This window comes from Balearica regulorum, chromosome 6 (genome assembly GCF_011004875.1).
Source record: "Balearica regulorum gibbericeps isolate bBalReg1 chromosome 6, bBalReg1.pri, whole genome shotgun sequence".
Taxonomy (NCBI): domain Eukaryota; kingdom Metazoa; phylum Chordata; class Aves; order Gruiformes; family Gruidae; genus Balearica; species Balearica regulorum.
In genome coordinates this window covers 13,693,045-13,718,158 of record NC_046189.1, presented here as the reverse complement: position 1 = coordinate 13,718,158, position 25,114 = coordinate 13,693,045, and the positions used below count along the sequence as shown (strand labels likewise).

General features: G+C 38.3%; 1 protein-coding gene across 3 annotated transcripts in view; it reads right to left on the bottom strand.

Moving 5' to 3' along the window:
• Positions 1-25,114, bottom strand: part of BMPR2 (bone morphogenetic protein receptor type 2) — a 111,281-nt gene that overhangs the window by 26,731 nt on the left and 59,436 nt on the right. For all 3 annotated transcript variants that reach the window (XM_075756359.1, XM_075756360.1, XM_075756361.1), the window contains exon 4: positions 381-491. In XM_075756359.1, coding sequence (XP_075612474.1) covers positions 381-491 — 111 coding nt within the window. The remainder of the gene's footprint in view (positions 1-380; positions 492-25,114) is intronic.

The following is a 25,114-nucleotide window of genomic DNA, read 5'->3' as shown; positions in this document are numbered from 1 at the left end:
GAATCCTGTAAAATCTTTTCGGAGACAGTAAAATCAGCAGTGAAGGTGCCGATAGCTATGAACCTAAGGCTATCTGCTACACAACTATTTTGATAATTGAATGTCACTGGTAATAACTATAAAGCATGTTCACAACTTCACTTAAACTGTGTTGAGTAGAGGATTTGTTGAAGAAAAGTGGGTCCCAAAATGCCAGCTTGGAGAAATAATAAATCTCTCTGGACTGCGATGAAAAGGATATCACCATAAAGTGCCAGAGAGGAGAAAGGGGGGCATTATGTACAAACATATCAGAGGGACTGGGAAGAACAGAAGACATAAGTATAACTTTGATGAATAGTCAAAAAAACAATTAAAAAAATAGGATCATCAAACCCTACCTGCAAGCATCCTGTATCCAAAGAACAGAGCAGCAATCAAAACAGCCAGTACAGACACAGATGCAAGGGCAATAACTATAGTCTCATCTCGATGAAAAGAATGAGAAGAATCTGAAAGAAAACAAGATGAAGACTCTTTAATTGTAAATTTGAAAGAATAAGCACTGTAAAACATGTAATTATTATTACAACAAGGAAAAAAATTTTACTCTGAATTGTAAGACATTGCACTAAACTCTTCCTCCTCTTAAAATCTAGAGATGGCAAAGAGCTGATCAGCTCAAATGCAGCTGAGCGCACATTCATCGCCACCATAGAGAGGTACCAACAGCGGAAAGTGAATCTTCTTTCTAGCTGGCAAAGTTCAGCCCAACCATACAAGGCCAAGTTGATGCAGTCCTGCTCTGCTATCTGTCCCTTAATCCAGTTTCCTGGTATGAATCAGGTTTGTAACCTTTACAAGTCTTTTAAAATTATTTTTCCCAGAATGAAAAAACTCAAAAAATATTTGCTAATAATGCTGCAAATGTGACGAATACTGAATGTTTTTGTATTCAAATATCTACAACATACATTAGAAACAAGTCCATTTGTGCAAGTATTTCAAAATACTGTAGGGTTTTGATTTGTTTCATGTCAGCGCTCAGATAATTTTTAGCATAACTCCACTCCTTAATTCACAAAAAAGACAGAGACATCTCCATAGACTGCAGCAGAGTATCAAGAAAACTGAAACAACAATAAAACACTAAACAAAATCAAACAACTAGTTTTTATTAAGCCTTTTTAAAAATAGCATTTCATTTTTGTCAAAATGTAAGTATCTTGCCTCCTCCCCTCAAGGGGAAAAAGGTTTTCATGAAAAAATCTGTTAGTGTCTTGAATGGTCAGCTTAATGCTTCTCCATTGCAGACTCCAGTCTTGCTTATTGCAGGCATATAAAAATTCAGCCACTTTTATATAAGAATTTATTACTGCAGATATTCCTCTGATGTCAGAATCACTGGAATGTGGCACTACAAGACCTCATTTACTTTGGCTTCAAAACCAAGTTTGGGAACTATGTTTAAACTTGTCTGATGTATTGCTAAAAGTACTCCTTAAAAGACTGTAATGAGACCTAACTGCTAAAACCACAAAATATAAAATGCACACAAGGCTTAAACATTGGGTAAATTTTTAGGTGAGACTGAAATACAATTTATCCCAGTCTACACTAGCTGAATAACCTGACAAATTCACTTTGCTTGAACTGCATTTAAAATAAATTAAATATGATTCACTTATTCCAATTCCCAGTGTGGACAGACACAAGAGGACCAGATAAGAAGAGAAAGCAAATTTAAAAGACAACAGCTTCCATTTTTACATAACCATAATGGTAAAAGGAAATAATAAAAAGTTGGTAAAACAAAATACCAGAGAGAGTGTTTCAGCTCTGATAGAAGTATGTGAAAAATCACCCACCAAACCCATCAGGCAGCTCATATCCCATACACCCTTTAAATAAAAGGGTGCTTGTGATAATCGCAACACCATCACATTTAAATTTGTTCCATCAAAAGAAATACCATCACTACTGGTTTTGGGAAAATAAGTTTCACTGAGAAAATAAACTATTGCCACAGAGCATGGTACTGTGGAATAAGAGCTGTGACTTCCATTGCAAGGAGATTAAAAGATACACGCTACAGTTCTCAACTGAATTCAAAACATATACATACATACATATTAAAAACCACAACATCATAAAGGAAATATTACATCATACAAAGCTATATGGAATATTACATAAGTGTAAGAAGCGGAATAATTGCTGGCAGGGAAATTGTAATTTTGACTTTGATACTTTTGTGAATGGAATTTACAGTTTATTGGCTTATCTTTTACAATTTATATTGAATGTGGTGGGGTTTGCACCAGTTCAAGATAGTGCCCAGCATGTACTAAGAAAATGCAGGTTTTGAAGGGCTGAGCTTTCTACTATAATCTCAGCTGTATTTTCTTTGATCATGCAACTAGGGTGCAGCCATTTACAACTTTCCCACTGCTAAATAAACAGTAGTCATTTCCACTGTGTGCCAAATGCTATCTAATGACCAAGTTTGATTGCTCTACTTTAGTTCTTCTTATAATCAAGGGGTTAACACAACGTGCCTCCATCATGAGGGCCCTCCTCTCCCTGGAACAGGATTTTGCTGATCCTCCACTCCTAGCAGAGCCCAGGGCAGAGGCAGCCTGAGCAACACGGGTTACTTGGGTTATTTTGCAGCTCTGGCTGCACTGGCACACTTGCTCTTTTTTCCTGTTAGAAGCCCATGAATGGTGGCATTATGCAGGCTGGAGAGGTACTAGAAAATCTCCAAACAACAAAGTTTTTTGCCTATCAGAGCGAAAGGATCGTTGCTTTCTCCTTCCTTGATGGACCATCCCCTCTGGGGCTTTTCCTCTTTAGTGGGTAGCTGTGCAGCCACCATGTAAGCTCAAAGAACTTCCCTGGCCTTCAACAGGGAAAGAATATTTGTAATATTTTTTAAGCAGAGTTTTTTCTTAACAAATCTTAGATTGGCTTATCTTGAACCAACTTTTAATTCTTGTAAACATTTTAAAATAATGTTAACGTTCCAACAGCCAAGTCAGTCCTACAGTGTGAGTTACTATTGTCAGGTTGTTGAGCAACATTTATAAATTTAAGAATAAATATAAATTTCTTAATAAGGGTAACTGAACATCTCAATGGAGCGGTAATATGCAGCTCAAAATAATATGAGTGGGTAAAATGCTGCATATGAAGGCCAGTCATTTCCCAGCAAGGACAATTTTACTATCTTTTACTTATAAATCTATATAAAAAGAAAAGTGCAAAACAAACATAATGACAAAAAGCTCAGATGGCCCCCAAACCCCCACAAAACAGTATTATTTCTATCTGCCCTCTATCTGCTTTATATGACAAATAACTTCTAATGTTGTCAGATTATCAATCTCTTAAATAAAACAAAAAGGATCTATCACCTATTGATCCAGTTTTAAAACATTCCAAAGCTTAACGAGACTCTTATTAACTAATTCATTTTTTCAATCCATCTCTTTCTTTAGATATAGTTCATCTTTAGCCTTTTACACGAGCTGCTGATTTGCCTTTAAAAGTGTAGATAAGAAATGCTAGCAAAGTCAAAGACAGAACCTCTCAAGGCATTTGTAGAAGTTCGTATTTCCTCTTTTATCTACTTTTAAGTAAAATAATACATATTTTATATATACATATGCACACAAGCCATACTTCTTTTGGTGTTATTTGGAGATGCGTTTTAACTAACACACCAAAAGGTCAATAAAAGTAATTACCGACCTTTAAGCAAGGCACTTTAAGTAAGAATGTAAAATACACGCATATACAAATTTATTTTTGTGTTTTCTTCCATGAACTTATAGTCCTGTCTGAAACAACCACAACTCCTTAAGATTAGGAAATTCAATATGAAAGTTTATTTGATATTACGCTTCCTATCAGTAGCTCCAGATGCATCACAAAACACAAACAAGATTTTCTGAAGTAAGACTTTGTTAGTCTGAAACTGTTAATAACCCCATCCCCAAATGAGCGGACTCAGCTTTTAAAGTTTATTTACAGTGACAAGACACCTGCCATACAGCTTTGGGGTTTTTTGCGTCATGGCACAATACGAACTGACTTTAAGCACACATAACTACTACTCAACAATCTCATTTGAGTTTTTGGGATCATTGCCAATATTTGGGGTGTTACTTTAGTGACAAATACAAACTAAATGAAAGCCAAACTGCCCAACACTGGCTTCAAATTTTAGTCTGGGAACACTGGTATCCCAATATTATTCCCAAACCAATGTGTAACATAAAAACCTCAATAGCATATGCTGAGCATAATTAGCTGAGGACTCTAGAAAATCCAACAATTAAGGAGTTGACTGCTGAGCCAAATTCTACCTACACTTGTACGCAGAAGGTATCTGCAAAGCTTCCTCAAGTTTATGTTACTCTAACTGAAAGCAGAGGTTAGCATAGTTGCTTGTTTCACTGCTATTTATATGTGAGGTTTTTATTTCCGACTTCCACTTAGGCTCCCCACTCTTAAACAAAATCTGCCAAAACAAAAAATTAAAACCAACAGAAACTGTTATAAGGCCCAAAACACCTTAAGAGCCAATTTCTTATCCCACTTCTAAGGAAAAGGGAGAGCATCGCTCACAGGGCTACCGACTCCTGAAGCGGCAGTGCGAGGATGCCATTTAGAAGGCACGCAGCACGTACACGCTTCTGTCTTGAAACATTTTTGCCAGCAATTCTGATACTAGTCAACATTTTTCTGAAGTCCACCAATACCATCACAAAGGAATATCACAGCAAAGAGTGTAACAGTTTTCTGGTTGTTTGGTTTTGGGGGTTCCCCCCCCCCCCATAAGAGAAAGAAACAAAGCACGACTCATTAAAACAGAGACGATCTTCTGGCTGGGCAGCAGCTGGTAACCAACAAGCCACCGTTTCCAGAAGCGTCCTGACCTCATCATCAATAAAGAGCTTGTTTTCGAGTTCCAAAAACCCGAGTACAACAGCTCCTGTGTACGGAGAGAATTTTGTCAAAGGTAAACACAAATAATTGAGAATGTATTTCAGAGCAAACTGTGAGAGGGAATGCTTCTAGGACTCGGTTAGAAGTGAGTCATCTGGCTGAACCCAGCCCTGCACTTTGGATACTCCCTGCAGGCACTTCTACCACATTAGGGATTTCTCTCTCTTCTCTCAGGCATCACTGCCATAACAGTTTACAAACGCTTATACAATATCTTTGGTAAATTAATTTTTTAAAATTAAGCTTCCATATTGCCAGACATGGAGGTTGTCTACTGCTGCCTTCCTGACCTTCCCCAGGAATGACACAGAACGAAAAACACTGAGAGTGCTAGTGGCATCAAGAGGAATAATATTTTTCCTTCAAATTAACTTTGCCACTATAAACATAAGTTTGTAATATTAATTAATGGAAAAGTATTCCAATCTGTGCCTATGCTTGAAAAAGCTTCTTCTTTTCTTTCTTTGTAATTTAACTTTCAAAAATGAAAGCCTCTTTTGTATGCTTCCTGTTTCCGTACTTTAAAATTCGCATTTATCCTATTACCAAAAAACATTTTGAGAAATTAGAGAAAACGGAGACAAAACCAATGGCAAAGAGTCTGTAAACATATAGAACTCTTCCCTGGGAGCCAGAAAGAGGATGCGTGATTCCTGTGTCTTCCTTTCCCATCGGGGAAATACTGTGAAACCTGCAGACAACTATCCCCTTAGTTTCTCCCACTCCAACATATCTTCCCTCTGTGTCTGCTCCAGATAAAGCATCAACTAACCCACCACTACCAACATTACCGCATCAGTTCAAGCACCAAAGTCTGTGCTGAGAAGGTAAAATATTCCAGCCCGTTGACGAACTGTGAGGAATCCATGCAGAGTTTTCACATTTCCTACATCACCATTCAGCAGATTGTTGCCCCTGATACTATGACTAAAATTACAAGGTATGAAATGAATGGAATGAGAAATGAGGAGAAGGATAGTCTCCTCAGAGCAGCTGAAAGCTGTCCTGAAAATGCCTCTCTATCACTGTACCAAAGGTGCTACAACACAATGGCCAAAAAGCTCCCTGGGACATCGTAGAGATCACTGTTAAGATGAGACATCTTAAGACAGCCATGAGAAAAGGCAGTCAGTGTTAGCTATGTTGAAAAACTAGGAATCCCATGGGGAAAGATTTGATTGTATAATTAAAGCCTGTATCATAACACAAACACGCACAAGGAGACAAGGTCTTAAAACTGTGCAAGCAATGACGTTTCCTTCTAATCTTTAAATGTTTGAATATGAAGCCTTAGGCTTTGAAATGTTGTTTCAATGCTATGTATTTATATGGGGGTGATCATATAATAAAGGACATTTGCACATAAATTTCCACCAGACCTCTATATTGCTATTAAAGCTTTTCATTCTGTTTTTAGAAATCGGCCTGCTCTTCATGTAAATGACTCACAGCTGTGTATCTGTCACACAGTAGTAAATAATTCTAGAAAATATATGTGTATTTAAGTTTAGATAAACATTGTATAGAAACATTTTAGAGAAACATACAATTATTCTATATAATGAAAATCAGTTTTAAAAATATTTACCTATGTTCCCACAGAATTTCTGGTATCAATATATCAGAAGCCAAGTGGTCTTACAGCTGATAGGTACCAAAATATTAATATTTACTTGAATTGCCATATCACCAAGTAAGTAGCAATGTTAGTCTCCAACAAATAAGGAAAACACCATCCTTTTCCTTTAACCTTCACAGCACAACAGTAACATCTGATTCTTCAAAACAACTACAGCTGTATGGATGCTGATCAAAGTCAGTAAAATTACTCAGGGACTCAAAGATCTGCCCATACGGATTGCTTTAAATAAAGAAGTGGAGTCTTCACGCCATCCTACAACTATTTCTTTGATGTGATAGATTCAATATGTTCATTGCCAATCTGTTGCAGAAGTTGCTTTTCCATTAAGGAATCCTAATGATCCTCAGGATGAGATCAGAAGCATGAGGGAAATCTTACGGTTCAGTGCGAGATGGAAGACTGAAGTGTGGGGGCAATATGGCCTTCAGCTGCAGATGACTGCAAATATGCTCTGCAGATTGGAAAAGAGACTTTTCAAGTATAATTAATTCTACTTGCTTTTAAAGCTGCATTTCTTTTCACAGTGGCCCTGCACGACTTTCATGACAGCGAAAAGATCTCAGTCCTTTGAAAAAGCATACAATTAGCAATCTTTTCCAAGGGCCCACAGATCTCAATCACAATCTGTTTATCTGTTCTGTCTACACATAGCTTACATCAAACATGTCCTAGGAATCTTCTGCAAAATGTAAAAATAAGCCCTCATCCGTTACTGCATCTAGCAGTGCAATCCAACCAAACCAAAACACCTCATCAGGTCTTTTTTCTCCTCTTTTCTGGACACTATTCAACATTTCTTTCCAACCAACTGACCACTACCTCATTCCTGATCCACTGTCCTGCAGCAAGAGAGTTCAGTCTTCATCACGCTAGAGCAAATGACAAGAAAGCCTCCAGTATAAACACTATACCAAAATGACAAAACTATTTTAAGTAAATCAAATTCATTCAGTGCAGGGAAGAAAATGTGAAAGAAAAAAACCCCAAATATAAGCAGAGAACTTGGAACGAAGGAATATGTTAGTAGCCTTTCAGATACCACGGACATAGGTCAGACTTTCATGTATGCAAACAAGAATCCAAATCACACAGCCTTCTACACCAATTTAACTAAATGCATTGAAACCCACATTTTTAGTTAAGCTGGATATACAAGGTTGGAATACCTTAAAGTTATATTCTACAGACTTTTACAAAGAACTCCTGCAGGAGCTATTGCCAGTTTTCCATTAAACCTATGCATGGCTGAGAATGGTGAAAGAAAAGGCATTTCCTAAACCACTTTTGCCATTCACCTAAGCTTTTATAGGTACATGTTTTAAAACAGCTATTATCCTAATTCTGATTTATGACCCCATACATTTGAAGTAAGGCTGCATCATTCTGTAAACACCTGACAAATTATTAAGAAAATTAAAATCCATGTCCACATCTTGTAGTAAGACAGTATAAAATGTAAATATTCAATACTTCAATAAGTACCTTCAAAACGTATACCAAAGTTAAGGTAAGGAACACTATTTCACATACAATTTTTGGAGGCACCTGAACGTACAATGAAGTTAGCAAGAAAACTGCTATGGAAGAGGACTGAGCACTCAGTGCTCACGCAGATAGAAAGTACAACGGGAACCGTACTTCTTGTGGGAGATGGTGTGACATTCTTTAACAAAATAATCCTGCCAACCAGTAACCTTAAGGCAATTTTTCTTTTATAACTGAAAACGGATGTTCTCCCTGGATTTAAGAGCAAATACCTGGTTTCTAGTCTATTGGCTTAGATGAAGTAGAAAATTTACACTTAGTTTCAATCATTCTGTTAATTGAAGAAAAGATTTAAACAGTCACCAATATGTTTCCACTTTGCACTTAGCATCATCATATTTGACTGATTTTAACTTCTTATATAAAATCTTATATACTTATTATCATGAAGTGTCCTTTATGATGCATCTTTTCATGTTTTTCCCCACGTCAGGAGAGCTAAAATTTTAATTCATTTTTCACCTAATCACATTGCTGTATTGAACCTGGGCTCTAAGAAAGCACCAGACTCTCAGGAGACTTGCAGTAACATCACGACCTAGCAACGATGCATCACAGATCCTGTCTGCCTCCTCAGAGAACGCCTCAAAACATCACACAGCTTGGGCTGGAAAATTTATTTTCCATAACATGCTCCAGAGGAATCCTGCTACAGCTACAAGTCAGTCATTCATGATGGCAGAGTTTCAGTGGGCAGATCTCTCTCTAAAAATCTGCTGTCAGAAAATGCAGTTTGGATTTGAGCTTGCTGGGCTTTGTCTCAAAGAGGAGAGCTCCCTCGCTGCCCCTGCGGCCAGGTGGTCCGAGGGGTGGAATCCCTTCACACGCCTCCATCCTCCTCTGGGGTACTGGCTGCCACCAAGCGCCTGATCTGGAGCCAAGCTGTGGGTATTAGATTTGCCTTTTTTGTTTTGAAAACTGAAGGCTGCACTGATACATCAAACTTAAAAATTAAGCGTATGTGGTAATTTCTTTGGCAGAGAAATGGGTTATGCAATCCCTAATGGCTCTTTCTTTGATGACTGGATACAGAGAGGTGAATTAGCAGCTTGTCACATTCGTACAGAAGTAATTCCTGAGCTGACAAAAACCTAACACAATTTCCCTTTCTGCCTTTTCTTCTGTGACATTGGGCATCTTCATTGTAATTTCTCACACTACTGAATAGACCCTTATAATCATGATGAATGTAAAATGAATAGCAATTCAGAAACAAAGCCAAATTCAGATTATTGTTCTGAAGTTCCCTATATACTGATAAATACCTGGTTACTCAGAGATAAAAGAAATACCTTGCATTTATAGGCAAACTGGATTTGAGTACACCTCAACCTTGACTTCAAGCTTAATGGAAAGCTAATTTGGGCACTTAACTATATACTGGGGACATCTTCTGTATTGAAATACTCAGAAAAATGTTTTTTATTAAAAAGATTGAAAAAAAATTTACATTATCCCCTTATATTGATCTTGGACCAATGGGACTGTCTCCTTGTCAAAGCAAATGGTAACACCAGCTATAACACAATGGCACTCTTCCAGCCTCTGTAAAAACAGTAGATCAAAAAATGCATGTGCTGCAACAGGAAAAAAAAAAAAAAAAAAAAGAGTATTTCAGAAAGTTCTTTAAAGCTATTTTAAGTTATATTAAATTCAACAGGCTCAATAGCTAAATATTTCATGTTCATAATGTTCCCAAGCACTAAAAATAGAACCCAAAAAATGACATCTAAACACTAAAATGCCTGTATCTTTTAGAAAAGGCAGCTCTGATCCCGTGTGTCTGCATTTTTCGTGTCTTTGAGAGCACAGGAATGTTGCCTACCAATCGGTCATGCTCCCCTCGCTCCTACAAACCCATGTCCCCCTCTTGCCGGCAATTTCCTGAGTGGGAAGGCTGAGCCAAGCCCAAGCCGTGTGGGGTGGCCAGGCCTGTCCCAGCAGGCGCGTGCTGGGTGCACCCCGGAGGAGCGCCGGAGCGGCGGGTGTCTCTGTTTACAGCCGGTGGAGCCAGCCACGGTGCAGAGGCGGGATGCTGCTCACGTCCGCCTGCTGCCAGCTCTGTGCTGCCCGCTCCTGTGCGGGCAGGTACACAGAGGACCAATGTCCTGACAATAAAGCTGCACACCTCTGGCTGAGGTTCAGGAATATTTTTTTCTGTCAACCTTAGCAACAGACGATGAAAAATGAACTGATTTAGTGGACATGATCGTATGAGGTATTTATTCCAAAATCTTTTCCCTAAACACGCAACAAAATCTGAATTATAACACAATTTTAGGCAATTAACCTGTTCAAGTAAAAACCCAAGATCCATACAAACAGATAGGATGAGAATGAGTTCTGATAAAACCACTTCTGGTTTATGTCCTAGTACTTCATATCTTATGTCCTAAATCAGGTTAATACTGTAAGCCTCAAGTGTAGCAAATATTTTAGTATGAAAACTTAGCTCTTCCTACTTTAATTCAAGAACATTTTTCTCTAATTTCAGTACAACTCAAGTATAGTGTACATTCTTGTACATAAAAGGTTTTGTAATTTTAAATTTGAAGGCATGTGCTACAGAGCTGTGAGTTAAACCTGTCTGACATTCTAGAAACATTCATGGTTACTAAAGATTGCGTTTGTCTGGCTAATGCCAATTCAAATAACACCCATGGTATTCCAAACGGTATGCATCTGCTCCAGCTCTTCCTATCATGGTTTAGAAGGACAAAGTCTAACACGAAAGGACGTGTCCCATTTTCCCATTAATCCTCCCTCATACTCTCCTGTTTTCCCCAGTCATCTTCTCTACATGGCCATATGATTTCTAACTTCTACCAGATTCTCTTTTTAGGACTTCAAAAATATTTTAAGAGTCTTTTTAAGTTTAAGGTAACAATAATCATTACATTTCTCCACCTTCTCACATCGTAATGGTTGGTCTTACCAGGTATTTCCCAGATTAATTATTGTTAGAAGGAACTGAGTGATGAAGCATAAAGCGGGAAGTTGGGGCCAGCCAAAAATCTCCCTCCTGTCTCGCTCCAGGGTCCCCAAGGAACGCTATGAACAGCATCTTCCCTTCTTTTCCTCAAGATTTAAGCTCTCTCATTCAGTCAGCATCAGTGTCTCTCAGTCTCCCTCTCACTCCCACTCCTCGTTCAGCTCCCATCCAGCACAGCACCATCACTGAAGACACTGCTCTCCCTCTGCTGCAGAACCCTGTGTCCACACCAGTGAGTGGAAGAGGCCGGGGAGAGCAGCTGAACCCCTCCTGGTTCCTGCTCAAGGCTCTCTCTCCTCCCCAGCTGAGAGGCCTTAGCAAGAGCTGTTTTCCTCTATCCCTATCCTTGCTTAAATAGAGATTCAGCTGGCTTCTGGGCAGGAAGAACCTCTTTCTCAAATATACTTTACAAATACAAGATGCAGCTCTTTGGGGACATCCTTAAGCAGAAGGAAATTAAGGACAGAAAAGGCTGTGGAAACCTGACAAGCCCAACAGAGCAGTCAGGAGGAGACAGAGGCATGGCCGGCACTCAGTGGGGTGGAAACTGAAACAGTGAGGGGAAAGGCTTTAACCTCAGGAGAATCCCAGCAAGATCAATAGTCGCCACTGACACACAGCTTCTGTTTCCACGGCATCAGCTGGAGGGACCTTCTTCAAACAGATAACTGCATCTTGCATTAGGGCACATGAGTGTATATGTTAGATATATGTAAATGCATTTTTTTTCCTAAAAAAAAAAATGATTGCAGAACTTGAAATATAAAGCAAAGAGAAACTCGAGTTCTCTTTCTGGCTCTGATCTCAGGTAGGTTACTTTGCTGCTTTGTTAGCCAGTTGTATAATGGGAAAACAGTACCTTCCCTAACTTCAAAGGTTATTCTGATGATTTTAAAGTAACACAAAGATGAAAAAGGCAATAATGATAAATAGTAATCCTTAGTTTGCACTTATGCAAAATCCTTCTACAGATCTAAGTACCTGATTTCAGATTAAATACAGACATCGTTTGATGTTCTTTTCTTGCAGCCAAGTGCCAGCTCAAGCATCCCTTGCCTCCTACTCCCAGGTGCCTGTTCCAGCCCAGCGGTGCCCCAACAGCCGTGCTGTACCACTGCGGTTATGCTGAGCAGGGAGCTGGGTACAAAAGCCAACAGGGGAGACCATGGGAAGGGAGGAAGGATGATAGCTAAAGCAACACGCCTGCCAAAACAAATATACATCAATCAAGTACGAAGGCTGGTATCAAAGCTATCAATTTGTGTTACACTGTGGGTATATGAGAAATACAGCTGACTTCACTTGTGTAACACGTTCTGTCTGCCCTACAGTAACAAACTTGTTTCAAACCAGGAATAAATATTTCAACACCAATCTGAATCGGTCACAGGGAGACATGTCATAAACCTATGGAAATGATTTGCTAACGATGTTGGAATCCACGTGATTGCTAGATTAATTTCACAGATTGAATAAAACTTTTACATATGGAATGATACAGCTTCTGTAATTGTTCTACGTTAAACATATTTTGAATGTAATTAAATTTTTTCTTAATTCAATCCCTGAAGTTGTCACAGCCCTGAGTATTGGTTTCAGCTGTTTCAATGATGCTGTACAATTAAAATGTAAGACTGAGATTGATATCTTCATAAGACACTTATTTACACAAATACTGTAGAAATTAGAATGGGAAAAGCAGCCTTTTAAACAGTGAATACAAAGAAGGCTTCTGTCAATCCGATTTACTCAAATCCTGAGTGTACCATGAAATCTTGTTAAACGAATGGCAAAAACCTCAAGTCTCATTAAACAAATAGAAACCTTTTTTGTGAAACAACAAAATGAAATTAAACTTGAGACTGACTCCTTCCTGACAGGTGTTCCTGCTTTAACACATCATAAAATACAAACAGTCATAGCCAAGAGTCAAGCCACATTTTCAAATGACTCTTCTGGTTCCCAACTGGACACCATCAAAGCACTTCTAGATTTCAGCGAAGACACTGTGAAACTTGCCCCCTTTTGGTATAGACTTGTTTGGTCACCTAAAATTTAAGGCACCTCAACCACTAGCCTTCTGAAAATTTTTGCCCATGGTCCTCCTCTTAAAAGAAATCAGATCAGGAATATGCAATTCTATAAGCTCCATTAAAATGAAAATGCATAACCGGGACAAAAATGAGGATTTACTACTGCCAACTGAAAGGGAAGACTTCAATTAACTTTGCACTTTCAGCCTGCAGTACGGTTTGGTGGTTGGGTTTTTCTGTTTGTTTCCCTTGCTTATCCCTTTTAACAATTTGCAGGTAATCACACCAGTTATGCCTCTGAGCAGGTACTGTCCTATTATCGTTTTAGACAAGAGTTCTGTTTCCCAATCTATCCTTTCAAAAAGGAAATCCAGGTGTTCTGCGATTTCTATGATGCTTACAAAATATACTTGCTATTTTTCCTTCCTAAACTTCCCTTTGCTGTAAGATTTCAAATCCAGGAAAGGTCTGTCAGGAGCCCAGTTCGCTGCAGTAACATAGCAAGTTCTCAAATACTTGAGCACATTTCCACCAAGCAATTAAAATGTAGCTGTAAGCCGATATTCAAACTTTGAAAAGCATTTGCAAGCACATATTTGCTTCTCTAGAAGAAAAAAATTGCAGCTAAGAGCACCTTCCTGGTAACTCTTTCATTTTATAATAATCTAGAATGAAGAGAAAAGCCTGCCTTCCAATCTCATTTCAAGGGCTCCGCCACAACGCAAGCCAGTATCGTGCCAATAGCACTTTTGGGAATAAGACACTGCTACTGCCATAACCCATTACAATCATTACAAATACATTAACACATTGAAGAAATTCATTACATGCTTCTGGCATCACTGCGGCACTGTACAGGCTCAGCTATTCGTCAGGTCCTGCTTAAGCAGAAACTGTAAATGACTAAAAGGGATCATTTCAGTTCTTACACAGGCTGCTAAAAAAATCTCCAAATGTACCTGCTTATGCTCATCTACCAACTCACTTGTAAGTTAGTGTGTGAGGGTGCATGGATAAAATGAACATGTCTTTGACGAACATTTAGATGACATACAATCTCAGTTAATTACGTAGCGCTGCACTCCCCCATACTACAGGAAATTTCTGGTCCACAGCAAACATAACATGGTGACCACACAGCCAGACTCCTACTAAATGCAGGACTGTGCTCACCTCCACTCCCTGCTCTGTGTAGTCCACTATAGATTATAATACTGCACACTAGCTCAGTGTAGGATTGGGAGAAGCTATTCAGACTGATATCTTTGGTACCTTATCTCACTTGGTCCATTTTGGACTATTCTGTGAAATTAAGGATTCACAATTTATGAGTTTTCTCCATTAGCAAAATTTAATTATCGTCTTCATAACAGATATCTAACACCCCAAGACTATTATGAAAACTTTCTCCGCACAGTAGAGCTTGATGTTTTCTGTTTTAATTAATAATAACAATTTATTTAAGAAAAGAATCCCATTTAACAGATCTGTACAAAAACAGGAAAAATAATGTTAGCATACCTGAGTGATACAGTTGAAATCTCAAATTAGTTTAAAACCTTTCCCTTAGTGCACTGTCTCCCACTGCCATTACACACTAACTATTCTCTTAGTGCCAGACAGAAGTCATCTCCTATTTGACCCTCCAAAGCTGAGCAGAGTTAGCCCACATCGTCTTCAGCGCTCTCTCATTGTGAGTGTGCCTGTACAAGCACAGTTTGCAAGAGCTGTGATGCCTGCGGACAGCATCCCTCCCAGAGCTCCTGGCACAGCACTCAGGAGATGTGTAACGCTTTTGGTTTACAGTCTGTATTTATTTCACCCACACACATTTTTAGTTTGCTCCGAAGATGCTATGAATGGCTCTGCAGCTGGGAGTGTCTAACGTAGGTGTATACAGTGCTCCACTCACCCAAACCTACATGTGGTGGTGAAGACTTCCCAGCTCCATCTGCACAGCTAACAAGTGCACGACAGAGCTGCTGACAGTGCTGGTGAAGGCACAGAAGCTCAAATTACTCTTCAGGATCATTAAAAAACTTTTGGAAAAAACAGTTTAAATATTTTCTTTATGTTTATCTATCACTGACTTCTGGTGGTTTTCCATGCTTTATTTCGCAATAAGTTTTCACCAGGTTTTCCCTGCTTTCCCATAGCATTGCAGAGCAGCAGTGTCTAGACCTGCATTCAAAAGAACAACATTGCTATGTGTAATTCACTGTGGCTCAGTTAGCATCATCCATTTTGCCTTACTCACTGCAATTATATCCTCAGAGAATAGAAATGGAGGAAAACAGAACAGCAGTTAGATATAACCAATTTGTAGTTGCTGCAGTTTAGATGTCTACCTTTCAGGAGTTCATGTTGGTGTGAATGTGGCTATTTTCTCTACTCTTAGGGATTATTTTGTATGGTGGTGGGTTTTTTTGTTGTTTGGGGGGGGTGTGTGTTTGTTTTGGGTTTTTTTTTGTTGGGGAGTGGTTTGAGGTTTTGTATCGGGGTTTTTTGTGTGTGTGTGTTGTTTTTATTTTTTTAAACAGTTATACCTCCCGTGTCAAAAGGACATATGTATAAAAACTGTACTTGTGTTGTATAACATTTGTACTAATTCATTTGGGTTTAAAGTTCTATTTCTGTGTCCCACATCACTACTTTTAGAGTGAATTAATGTTTTAATGGAAGAAACACAACTACGACCAAGCAACAATGAATTTTAGTGGCTCCATACAGATGGTCCAACTGTCTAGCACATGTATCAATCAGCCATGTACTCCTTCAGATACATCCATCCAGTTTGTGAATGTTATCGATAGTCGGGGTTCTGAACCATCACTCAAAGACAAATGGAAATATTTTGATTTGGCATAGGGAAAAAAAAGAAAAAAAAAAATCACTTTCACTGCTACAGCTCCACCACTCATATTTCCTGACCAAGTGCTACAAAAGAGAGAAGTAGTTTCATACAGGATGCAAGGATGCCTTACCCTTGCTCAAAGTATATACAGTTTTGAAGTCAATATGAATGTCTAGAACAAGGAATTTTTTGCTAGTCTGAGAAAATATTTACAGGCCTGAAAGCAGTTTCTACATGAGCTTCATGCCACCAGTCTCACAGAAGGCAAAAATCCAGGCCAAAGTCAAAAGGTGTCTAACGTCATCAACAGATACTTCAGAAACTTTTAGGAAATGTTTGGCCTAATGCCAAAAACATGTACACAATATTTGGTAGGCTCAAACTTTAAAATAAATGCATAAAAGTGTAGTGCTGAAACACTGAATCTACCTCACTGGAACCTTCAAAGGATTTTAAAAGAACTGGATCACAAACTCCTATTCAGTCTCAATGCAACTTGGTATTCGATGTCTTAGAAAAAGAAAATGTCAAATCTCTTTTTATACTCTAAATCAGGAAGAAAAAGCTAAGGCAATAGAAAGTCTTCACACTTCCCTCTTTCAATATCTTTCCTTGTCCTTAGAGACTGAATTTCTAACTTCTCCGCTTTAAACATATCTGTACAGCAAATGTTCTTCCATGAATCAATTTTGCATGGAAGTATCCTATATAAATTAACTGAAATAAGGTAGAAATTGTATACGTTAGATTTTAAGACTAATGAATATATTGATTTCTTTCAACTATCAAACGTGTTACAGAATCTTAGTATCCCAAAATAAAACACTGATAACCAAAACAGACTTCTGAGACAGAAATTTACCAACTATCTACATAAATCTGATGACGTTCAGTATTTAGAAAGATCCATACCTATTCTGATATTGAAAGCATAGAAGCTAAAAAAAATAAAATATTCTGCAGATTTGTAACAGCTGGCATTACAAGTCAGATTTCCTATCACAAATTCAGTCCTAATGAGAACTGCAGCAAGGGAAAGTCTCTGTCACACCCAAAAATAAACACAACACTCAGACTCCCAACTCCAATGCTTAGGTATTAGTGACCATAACAACACAGCACTGTTCGTTCTAGTTATTAAATACAAAATAGCAAAAATAATAATAATGAATGGTATCATCAACAACAGCTATTTCAATGTACAAGGAAGGAACATTCCCAAACCTATCATGGAAAGAGAACAAAACTGCAATGTGACCGGGAAGAGGAGCACCAGAAAAACTTCAAGCTAAAATGAAAAGACACAAAGAAAGATTCGGTATGCGTTTACAGAAGTAGTTATAGATTGAGGAACTCTATATATTTCCTATAAGTCTCCTTATTATATTTTCAGGAATTCCCCCTGCCCTAATGTGCCATATTAACAAGAGTCAGCTTTCTTGATTATACAAGCAACACAAATGTAAATAGACTTTTGGTATCAACTTGAGTCTCTGTTTGCTTGAAGGCCTTTCAATAGTACAATTACATTCATGGGAATCTTCATCAAGATTTTAATGAATATACTGTCATCATCTCTTGTTTGGACAGCAAGAATAGGAGCTACTTGGTCTTGAAAACAACAGCTTTGAAAAAAACCTGCAATTGGCGTATGATCAGGAGTAACATGAGCAGGAGCACGCTGACACGATGCTTTCCTGTGTTGGTTCCCCTGGATGCTCTATGAACTCTTTGTTTTTCAAGCACAAGGTTTCTGTTAGCCAGAAAGCCAAAAGATGACCCCAGATCTCTGTGACTTCAAAACAGCCTCAACAGCTCAGTTCTTCAGAAATAACGGAGATACCTATAGCCAGGATGACACACGTTAGGAGCCAGATGCCCAGTTATGAAGCTTCACGTTCAGAACTACAGTTAGTCACAGGTTCACAATTCAAACACCTGAGGCACTCACGTGAATTTGCCATTCACTGTACTAATAAAAAGGACATAAGCCTTTCATCGTAAGGAAAATGAATTTAAAACCCCGATCCTATCCATCCATACGCAGAGATTTTGTCTGATACAGTGGAGGGAAAGAGACAACCTATAGCTTATACCAAGTACAGCTCCTAACCTTTTTTTATACTCCCAGTAGATGCTCCAACAGCACAGTTGTAAAAACAATAAAAATAAATGAAATCACATAAAGAACAACCATTTAGTGCATATATACAAAGATAAGCACAGACAGTCCTGAGTTCAGGCTTTGAGTACAGTGCCTGCAAGCATGGTGCTGCCCCGCAGCTTTTGCTCCCTGGCTTGGGGGGAACGTGGCTCTCCCTGCCCACAGCCTGCTCCGCACCCGCCACCTAACTGACACAATTCCAGCTGTTTTAAATGTTTTGTCCAAAAGTAATTCATGTGTTCTGAGAAACAACTTATCACATTGTTGAAAACCAATTGCTTTATTTACTTACAGCTCCTAAGATTGTGTCAGATTGAAATATCATTAGTGTTTTACCTCCAGATAGTGTACTCTGTAGATGCGCTGTATGCTGTATCATAAAGAAAGGAGCCAGAAATCAATGTTAAGTAATGTATTGGGTTTTCAGGATCACAGTATTTTCCAGATAAAGAAAAAAATTTAACTGAAAAAGGCTCAGAAAGGAACAGTGATTAATGATCGACTCCAAAGAGCCAACAATCATCTGTCTGGACTTTCAGTCTCCCCTGAGAAGGCTGAGTTCCATCGTGCTGAGCTATGGATGCAACTTGGGTAAGACTGCAAAGCAGCTGGGCTAACAGGGGGCTATTCTAAGTGTCTGTTGAATGCCAAGAACCTAAAGCTTTCTTTCTAAATTGTATTAGTTCCAAAATCAAGGAGGTAAAATGTATTGGACAAAACCATCATATAGGATCAGATTTTTGTCAGTAAGCTTAGCACAAAGGACAGAAACAAGTGAAGCTTATTGAAAGTGTCTAATTAAGGACCAAGAAAAAGATATGTAAGGTTTTTCATGATCTAAACACTATTCTGCACAGATCAGCTTAATGGTACTGAACAGCCAATAACAGACCCAATATTTATGTGTGATATTCTGTTTTGCACTTAACGGTTCTGGTCCCAAGTCTGCCTCTTACCGTGTCAGTAATCTGCAAAGACCCTTCTCACCATTACTGTACTGGGGACAGACAAAACTGGTGACAGGGTAGGGGTGGGAATTTAGTAGTAGTAGCGAGCAGTGCTTTATAGAATCATAGAATGGTTTGGGTTTTATAAGTGAACTTTGTAGGGTTCTTGCTTCTTTTAATCTTAACTCCATTCATTTCAACATTGTTAAAACCAGAGCAGAGCCATGCTAAAAATCAAATGTGAGGAACACAACTAGGATAACACTGCAGGAGAAAGGGGATTATGAGGAACAGTGTTGTCGGCAAGCCCAGCAGCTCCAGCCTGCCCTGGGAGATACAGCTGTAGCATTTTGAAGGTAATGCCCTCTGTCAGGAGCTGCCACAGCGGAGAAGCCTGCGCACAGCCATTTCTGCCACTCCTGCTCACTGCAAGAAGCCTTTAGCATGACAAGACAGGGAGAGGGAGATACAAACAAAGGTGATGTGAAAATAAATGTTCTTTGAAAAAGCACAGGGACATAGACAAGTAGAACATTCACAAAATACAAATAGTGGTTTAATTTTCATAGAATCATAGAATGGTTAGGGTTGGAAGGGACCTTAAAGATCACCTAGTTCCAACCCCCCTGCTGCGGGCAGGGACACCCTCCACTACACCACGTTGCCCAAAGCCTCATCCAACCTGGTCTTACACCACTTCCAGGATGGGGCCTCCACAACCTCTCTGGGCAACCTGTTCCAGTACCTCACCACTCTCACAGCAAAGAATTTCTTTCTAACATCTCATCTAAATCGATCCTCCTTCAGCTTAAACCCATTACCCCTTGTCCTGTCACTACACTCCCTGATAAACAGTCCCTCACCAGCTTTCCTGTAGGCCCCTTCAGGTACTGGTAAGCCGCAGTTAGATCTCCCCGCAGCCGCCTTTTCTCCAGGCTGAACAACCCCAACTCTCTCAGCCTGTCCTCATAGGAGAGGTGCTCCAGCCCTCCCACCAGCTTCGTGGCCTCCTCTGGACTCTCTCCAACAGCTCCATGTCTCTCCTGTACTGGGGCCCCCCGAGCTGGACGCAGTACTCCAGGTGGGGTCTCACAAGAGCGGAGCAGAGGGGCAGGATCACCTCCCTCGACCTGCTGGTCACACCTCTTTTGATGCAGCCCAGGTAATTTGCTTGGTAATGACTAGAATACACAGTATCTTGGCTAATTCAGTCAGTATACTTTGTTGAGGAGGGTTACCAAACCACATTTGCAAGTCTTCAAAAGGAGAAATGCATGGTGGTATAGTCTTAACACATGCTAAAGCGTTAAGATTTACAGCACCCAGTCTTAAAATTTTGGGGGTGGGTGGAATAGTTACTAGAAGCCCACACTACTACTACTACATCAGAAAGCTTGTTGATCTAGAATGCCCTCAAAAAGCGTACTGATATGTCAATCTGCCTTCCAGAGAGTTCCTACCTATTTCTCAAATTATCTGGGTTGTTAACTAGTACTGTAGGATTTGTTTAGAATAATGTTGATATTGCATACATTGTATACATGTATTACATTGCATATTGCAGCACCTAAATAAAGACATAAAAAGTATAGTATCCTTGTCTGTTCTCCATTCTGCTTTGAGATGAAGCCAAACAATTCCTTATCTACTACCTTTTTTATTTACAGTTGAATTTTCCACTAATGCATTCTTTTGAGCCTTATCTACTTCTGCCTTGCGTCTATAGGGCATTCACAATAAACCCCCAACATGCGCTGTCACAACAGATATCTGCTAATTATGACATTGAATTTATTATATAACAATATGAAAGTCAGACAATACTCAGCATTCCCAGTAAATGGAAAAATATATTTACGCTATTTGTATTACCCAAAGATATTTGCAGATCTTTAAACTCTTAGATGTGCAGATCTTTAAACTCTTACTAACTACAAGCAACTAATTTCCAGCAGAGATGCAAATTAGTGCCTCAAGAACTGCACATGATGCAAGAACTGTGAATCATCTAGTTACAGATACTAGTTGGCTTAAAATGTACATTTTCACTATTACTGAAGGCGGCAAAACTCACTGATTATATTTCAGGAAATGGATGTTTCCTTTCTTCATTCTAGACCTTAAACTTGAACAAAGTATTTGCTGTGTAGTACTAGAAATATGCAGGACACTTCAAAGATGACAAAGATGCAGATCAGACAATTATATCAAACGAATAAGCTAAAAGTTATGTTCACATCTATTTGAAGATTTGAGATCTCTGAGGACTCTAAAGTAAAATATTTTTAGCCCTCGGAAACAAAGCACAGTTATAGCTTGAGCACTTCACAAACACACTATTGCAATGCCAAGATAAAGATAAAATCCCACACTTTGCATCTAAAGAGGTCCTTTTTAGATTCCAACACATTTTTAAAAGAACTTTGCAAAGGTCCTTGTTCTCGAACCTCCAGGTCATAACGCAGTACTAATTCCTGCTGGCTCAGCTCTGCAGTTACTTTGTACAGAGCTCTCCTATCAAGCACGCTCCAAACAGCGGTTTGACAAAGCAACAGGGAATGTACTCATAAAAAACCAAGGGGTTTTTCTGGTAAAAATAATATTTGAAATGTTTCTCCTTTTCCAAATAAACATGTTTGTTCTTATTTTATTTAACAGTTTTTAGCATTTTGTGGGTTTGGTACATAAGAGAAGTTTTAAAACATTTCCAAACCATTTTAATCTCAGTGCAAGTAAAACACTCCAATTTCATCTTCCTTATTAAACGTTTCTGTTAGAGAAAAAAATTTACATGTACAGTTTTCTGTTGAAGCAGGCTCTGCCTTCACAGCTAACATTTCATATTCAGGCTCCAATTGCACATCAAAGCTTTACTTTTAAGTTCAGTAAAGATGCAAGCTTAATCTCAGGAGACTATGATGTCTTAGAAGTTAAAGCATTAAGTGCTGCAACCAACAATCTTTAAGAGATTCTGCTTTTGATATATCCATTTCTAATGAGAATCACTCAACTGAAATTACTTAACAAGCATTACCAGTTATCTTCAGTGACTTGCAAAACCTTCCACTGATTCTACAGACACTAAGGCTTTCACTTGAATTTCTATATAACCTTCTATACTAATTGCTTTAATACTTTGTTTGCTCCCTCCAACAACTTTCAGTTCTACTTTTTCTCCTCTACACTACTCCACAACACTATCACCTTTCCCTCAGTTGCCACAACACGAGAAATAGCCTTAATTAGCACACATTTCCAAAATGTTATCCCTAAGTATTTGTAGCAATGTGCACCCTGTGTCACAACCCCTCCGCAGTTAATTAATTTCCTGTAACCAAATAAACAGCAAAAAATAAGTAATACAAGAATTTCTTTTAAACATACATTAACTTGCAGACAGAAAGGCAACTGAAAGTTCAAGAAAATACACATTTGTGTATATAGCTGGCCAAAAATCCAAAATATTTCATCATTATGTCAGTATCTTAAAGAATTATTCTCAAGAAAAACCCACTTTTTGTTTTTCCCCTCTATTAGCTGCTCCACATATCATCTCTTTTAACAGAGATACATATTTACAAATCTCCATGCACATTCATCTGTATCTCCTTCAGCAGTTCAGCATCTTCCTTTTCTACAGTGCCCTAAAATAACTTCCTGGGAAGCACAGTATCATCCTCGTGCACCAAATACTTAGCTGTCTCAAAGTAAAGTTGTTTTTTTTTTAAAAAAGAGATACTAAGGTCCCTAATTACTGTCTTAATATTTCCTCCCCTGCCTTATTATATAGTGAAGGTACATTAATGACATATAATGCCTTATCTCTTCACTGAAGGGAAGATGTGTCTGACTGACTCCCTATCATTTCACAAGGGCACAAGTTTTAATCCTCGTGTCGATCAATCCTGCCTCCATCTTTCAAGACAGATCTGCCACCTTGCAAAGGTTTGTAATTTTCCCTTTGCTATACATCCAAATCACCTGAAAAAATATATAGTGCAAGTAAAGGAAAATGCTTATTTACAGAGCATTTTCTTAGATTAAGGCAGATCAGAAATGAAAGACCAGCTCAAACACTGGCTACAAACTTAGCTCATCAGGTACTGCAAGCAGAATCCAGCTGAAGTAAATGTATTTCAATTATAAATTAATATCGGATGCTGCTCTCCAGAAAAAAAGCAGTTCAAGATAACAACTGAGAGTGAGCAGGGTTACAACTTTCCAAAATTAGCCTGACACAATCTAATTCAACGTCAGTAGGAGTTAGATTGGGCCATATGCCCACAGCAACATGAGTCTAACTGCTGCTTCTCAAAAGCAACAGTTCAATGAAAACTATCTATTACCACCTTAATTAACCTGAGCCAGCCACACAGATTAATAATGACTTTTTTTAAATGGCAGCTTTCCTCAAAGTTTCCACAGAATTCTGTGAGCACTTGAAGACAGACTTTTATATACATATTTTATATACGTAGCATAGTTGGCAAAGAAAGGCCAGGACGATACACAGAAAAGATAAACCCATCTACCAGTGTTTTAGAATAAAGAAATACCTATTTCCTTTGCTCTGTGAGACAGTTTCTTTATATTCAAATCTCAATGCTCTTATTTAATATAAGTTTCTAAATCATCTAAAAATTGCAGTCACCATTTGTTGCTATGAGGAGAAAATCCTACATCATTTCAACAATAATATGTACCAGTAATGCTCAACTGTTGCTGCCAGGGGTTTTTTCCATGTATCATGCAAATACATCACCTGTCATACAAAAATATATTCTTAATACTCAGTTGCTGTAAGATTAATTTATTTGCAGAGCCAGGAATGCAGCCTTGAGGAAAAAAAAATAATTAAAACCAGCTTTGTTGCTTTCATCTTGATGTTATTTTAACATGGATGTTTCATTACAGCAATATATCTATGACCAATGAGGGAGATCATTTACTCTTTAGCTACTTAAATTCTATTTAAATGGTCATTATGAATGATTGCAGAACTAATGAATTAGTCTTCAAAACAGTCTCAGAATTTAGGAAGTATTTTGTAGATATAAGAGGCAGACATGTAACAAATCTCAAAACAAATATTTGATAAAGCAAACAGAATAAGCACACATCTCAAAGTATTTACCCAGGAAGCCATAGTTGGCCCTTTTTAGGTTGGGTTAAGGGGTATATACACATACTGACTGAAGTTAAGATGGATATTTTTGTTTGTTTTTTTTTAATTAGAAGATCGAAGAGTAATGAATCTATCCATGAGTGTTTTAGCAAGGCATAAGAAAGTATATTTTTCCCCAAATGCGCAAGCTTAGGTTGAGGATGAGAGGTTGTTTTTGAACTTCTGGTATTTCAGTAGCTCCAAACTCCACAGGCAAATCTTCAGATCTGAAAATAAACACCATTCTCCAACCTCTACTTCTTCTGGCATCAGGAAACAGCTATCTGAATCTTTGAATTTTTAATACCTCTAGACTGTGGGCACTAGACTACACCCCATCCTACAGCATTTGCAAAATTCTAGCTGGAGGGACTAGCAACCAACAACTACTCAAATCTGCCTGGATTATCTTTAAGATAGAAGAGAAGAATAATGTTACTCAGGTGTGCAGCTGGTAATTTAAACCAATCACACATTAAGAAGCAATAAGGATTAAATTTAAGGCTTCAAGAACCTGTCTGTCCTTAATTTTATTTTTCATTTCATTTTTATAAGAGTTTCGTTACAAAATAAGATGGATTTCTTATATTCATGCCCTGACCAAATACAAACTTTAAAAAAAAGCTATTCCATTCTACATAGATATGGTTGTGAGATAAACATGTTTTGACATCCTAAAAGACAACAATGACATAAAAATTAAGCGTAATATAAAATATAGCAATTCTTCTCTTAAATTATAGCAATAATTTATTATATCTAACATGTTTTAAGGTCTTAA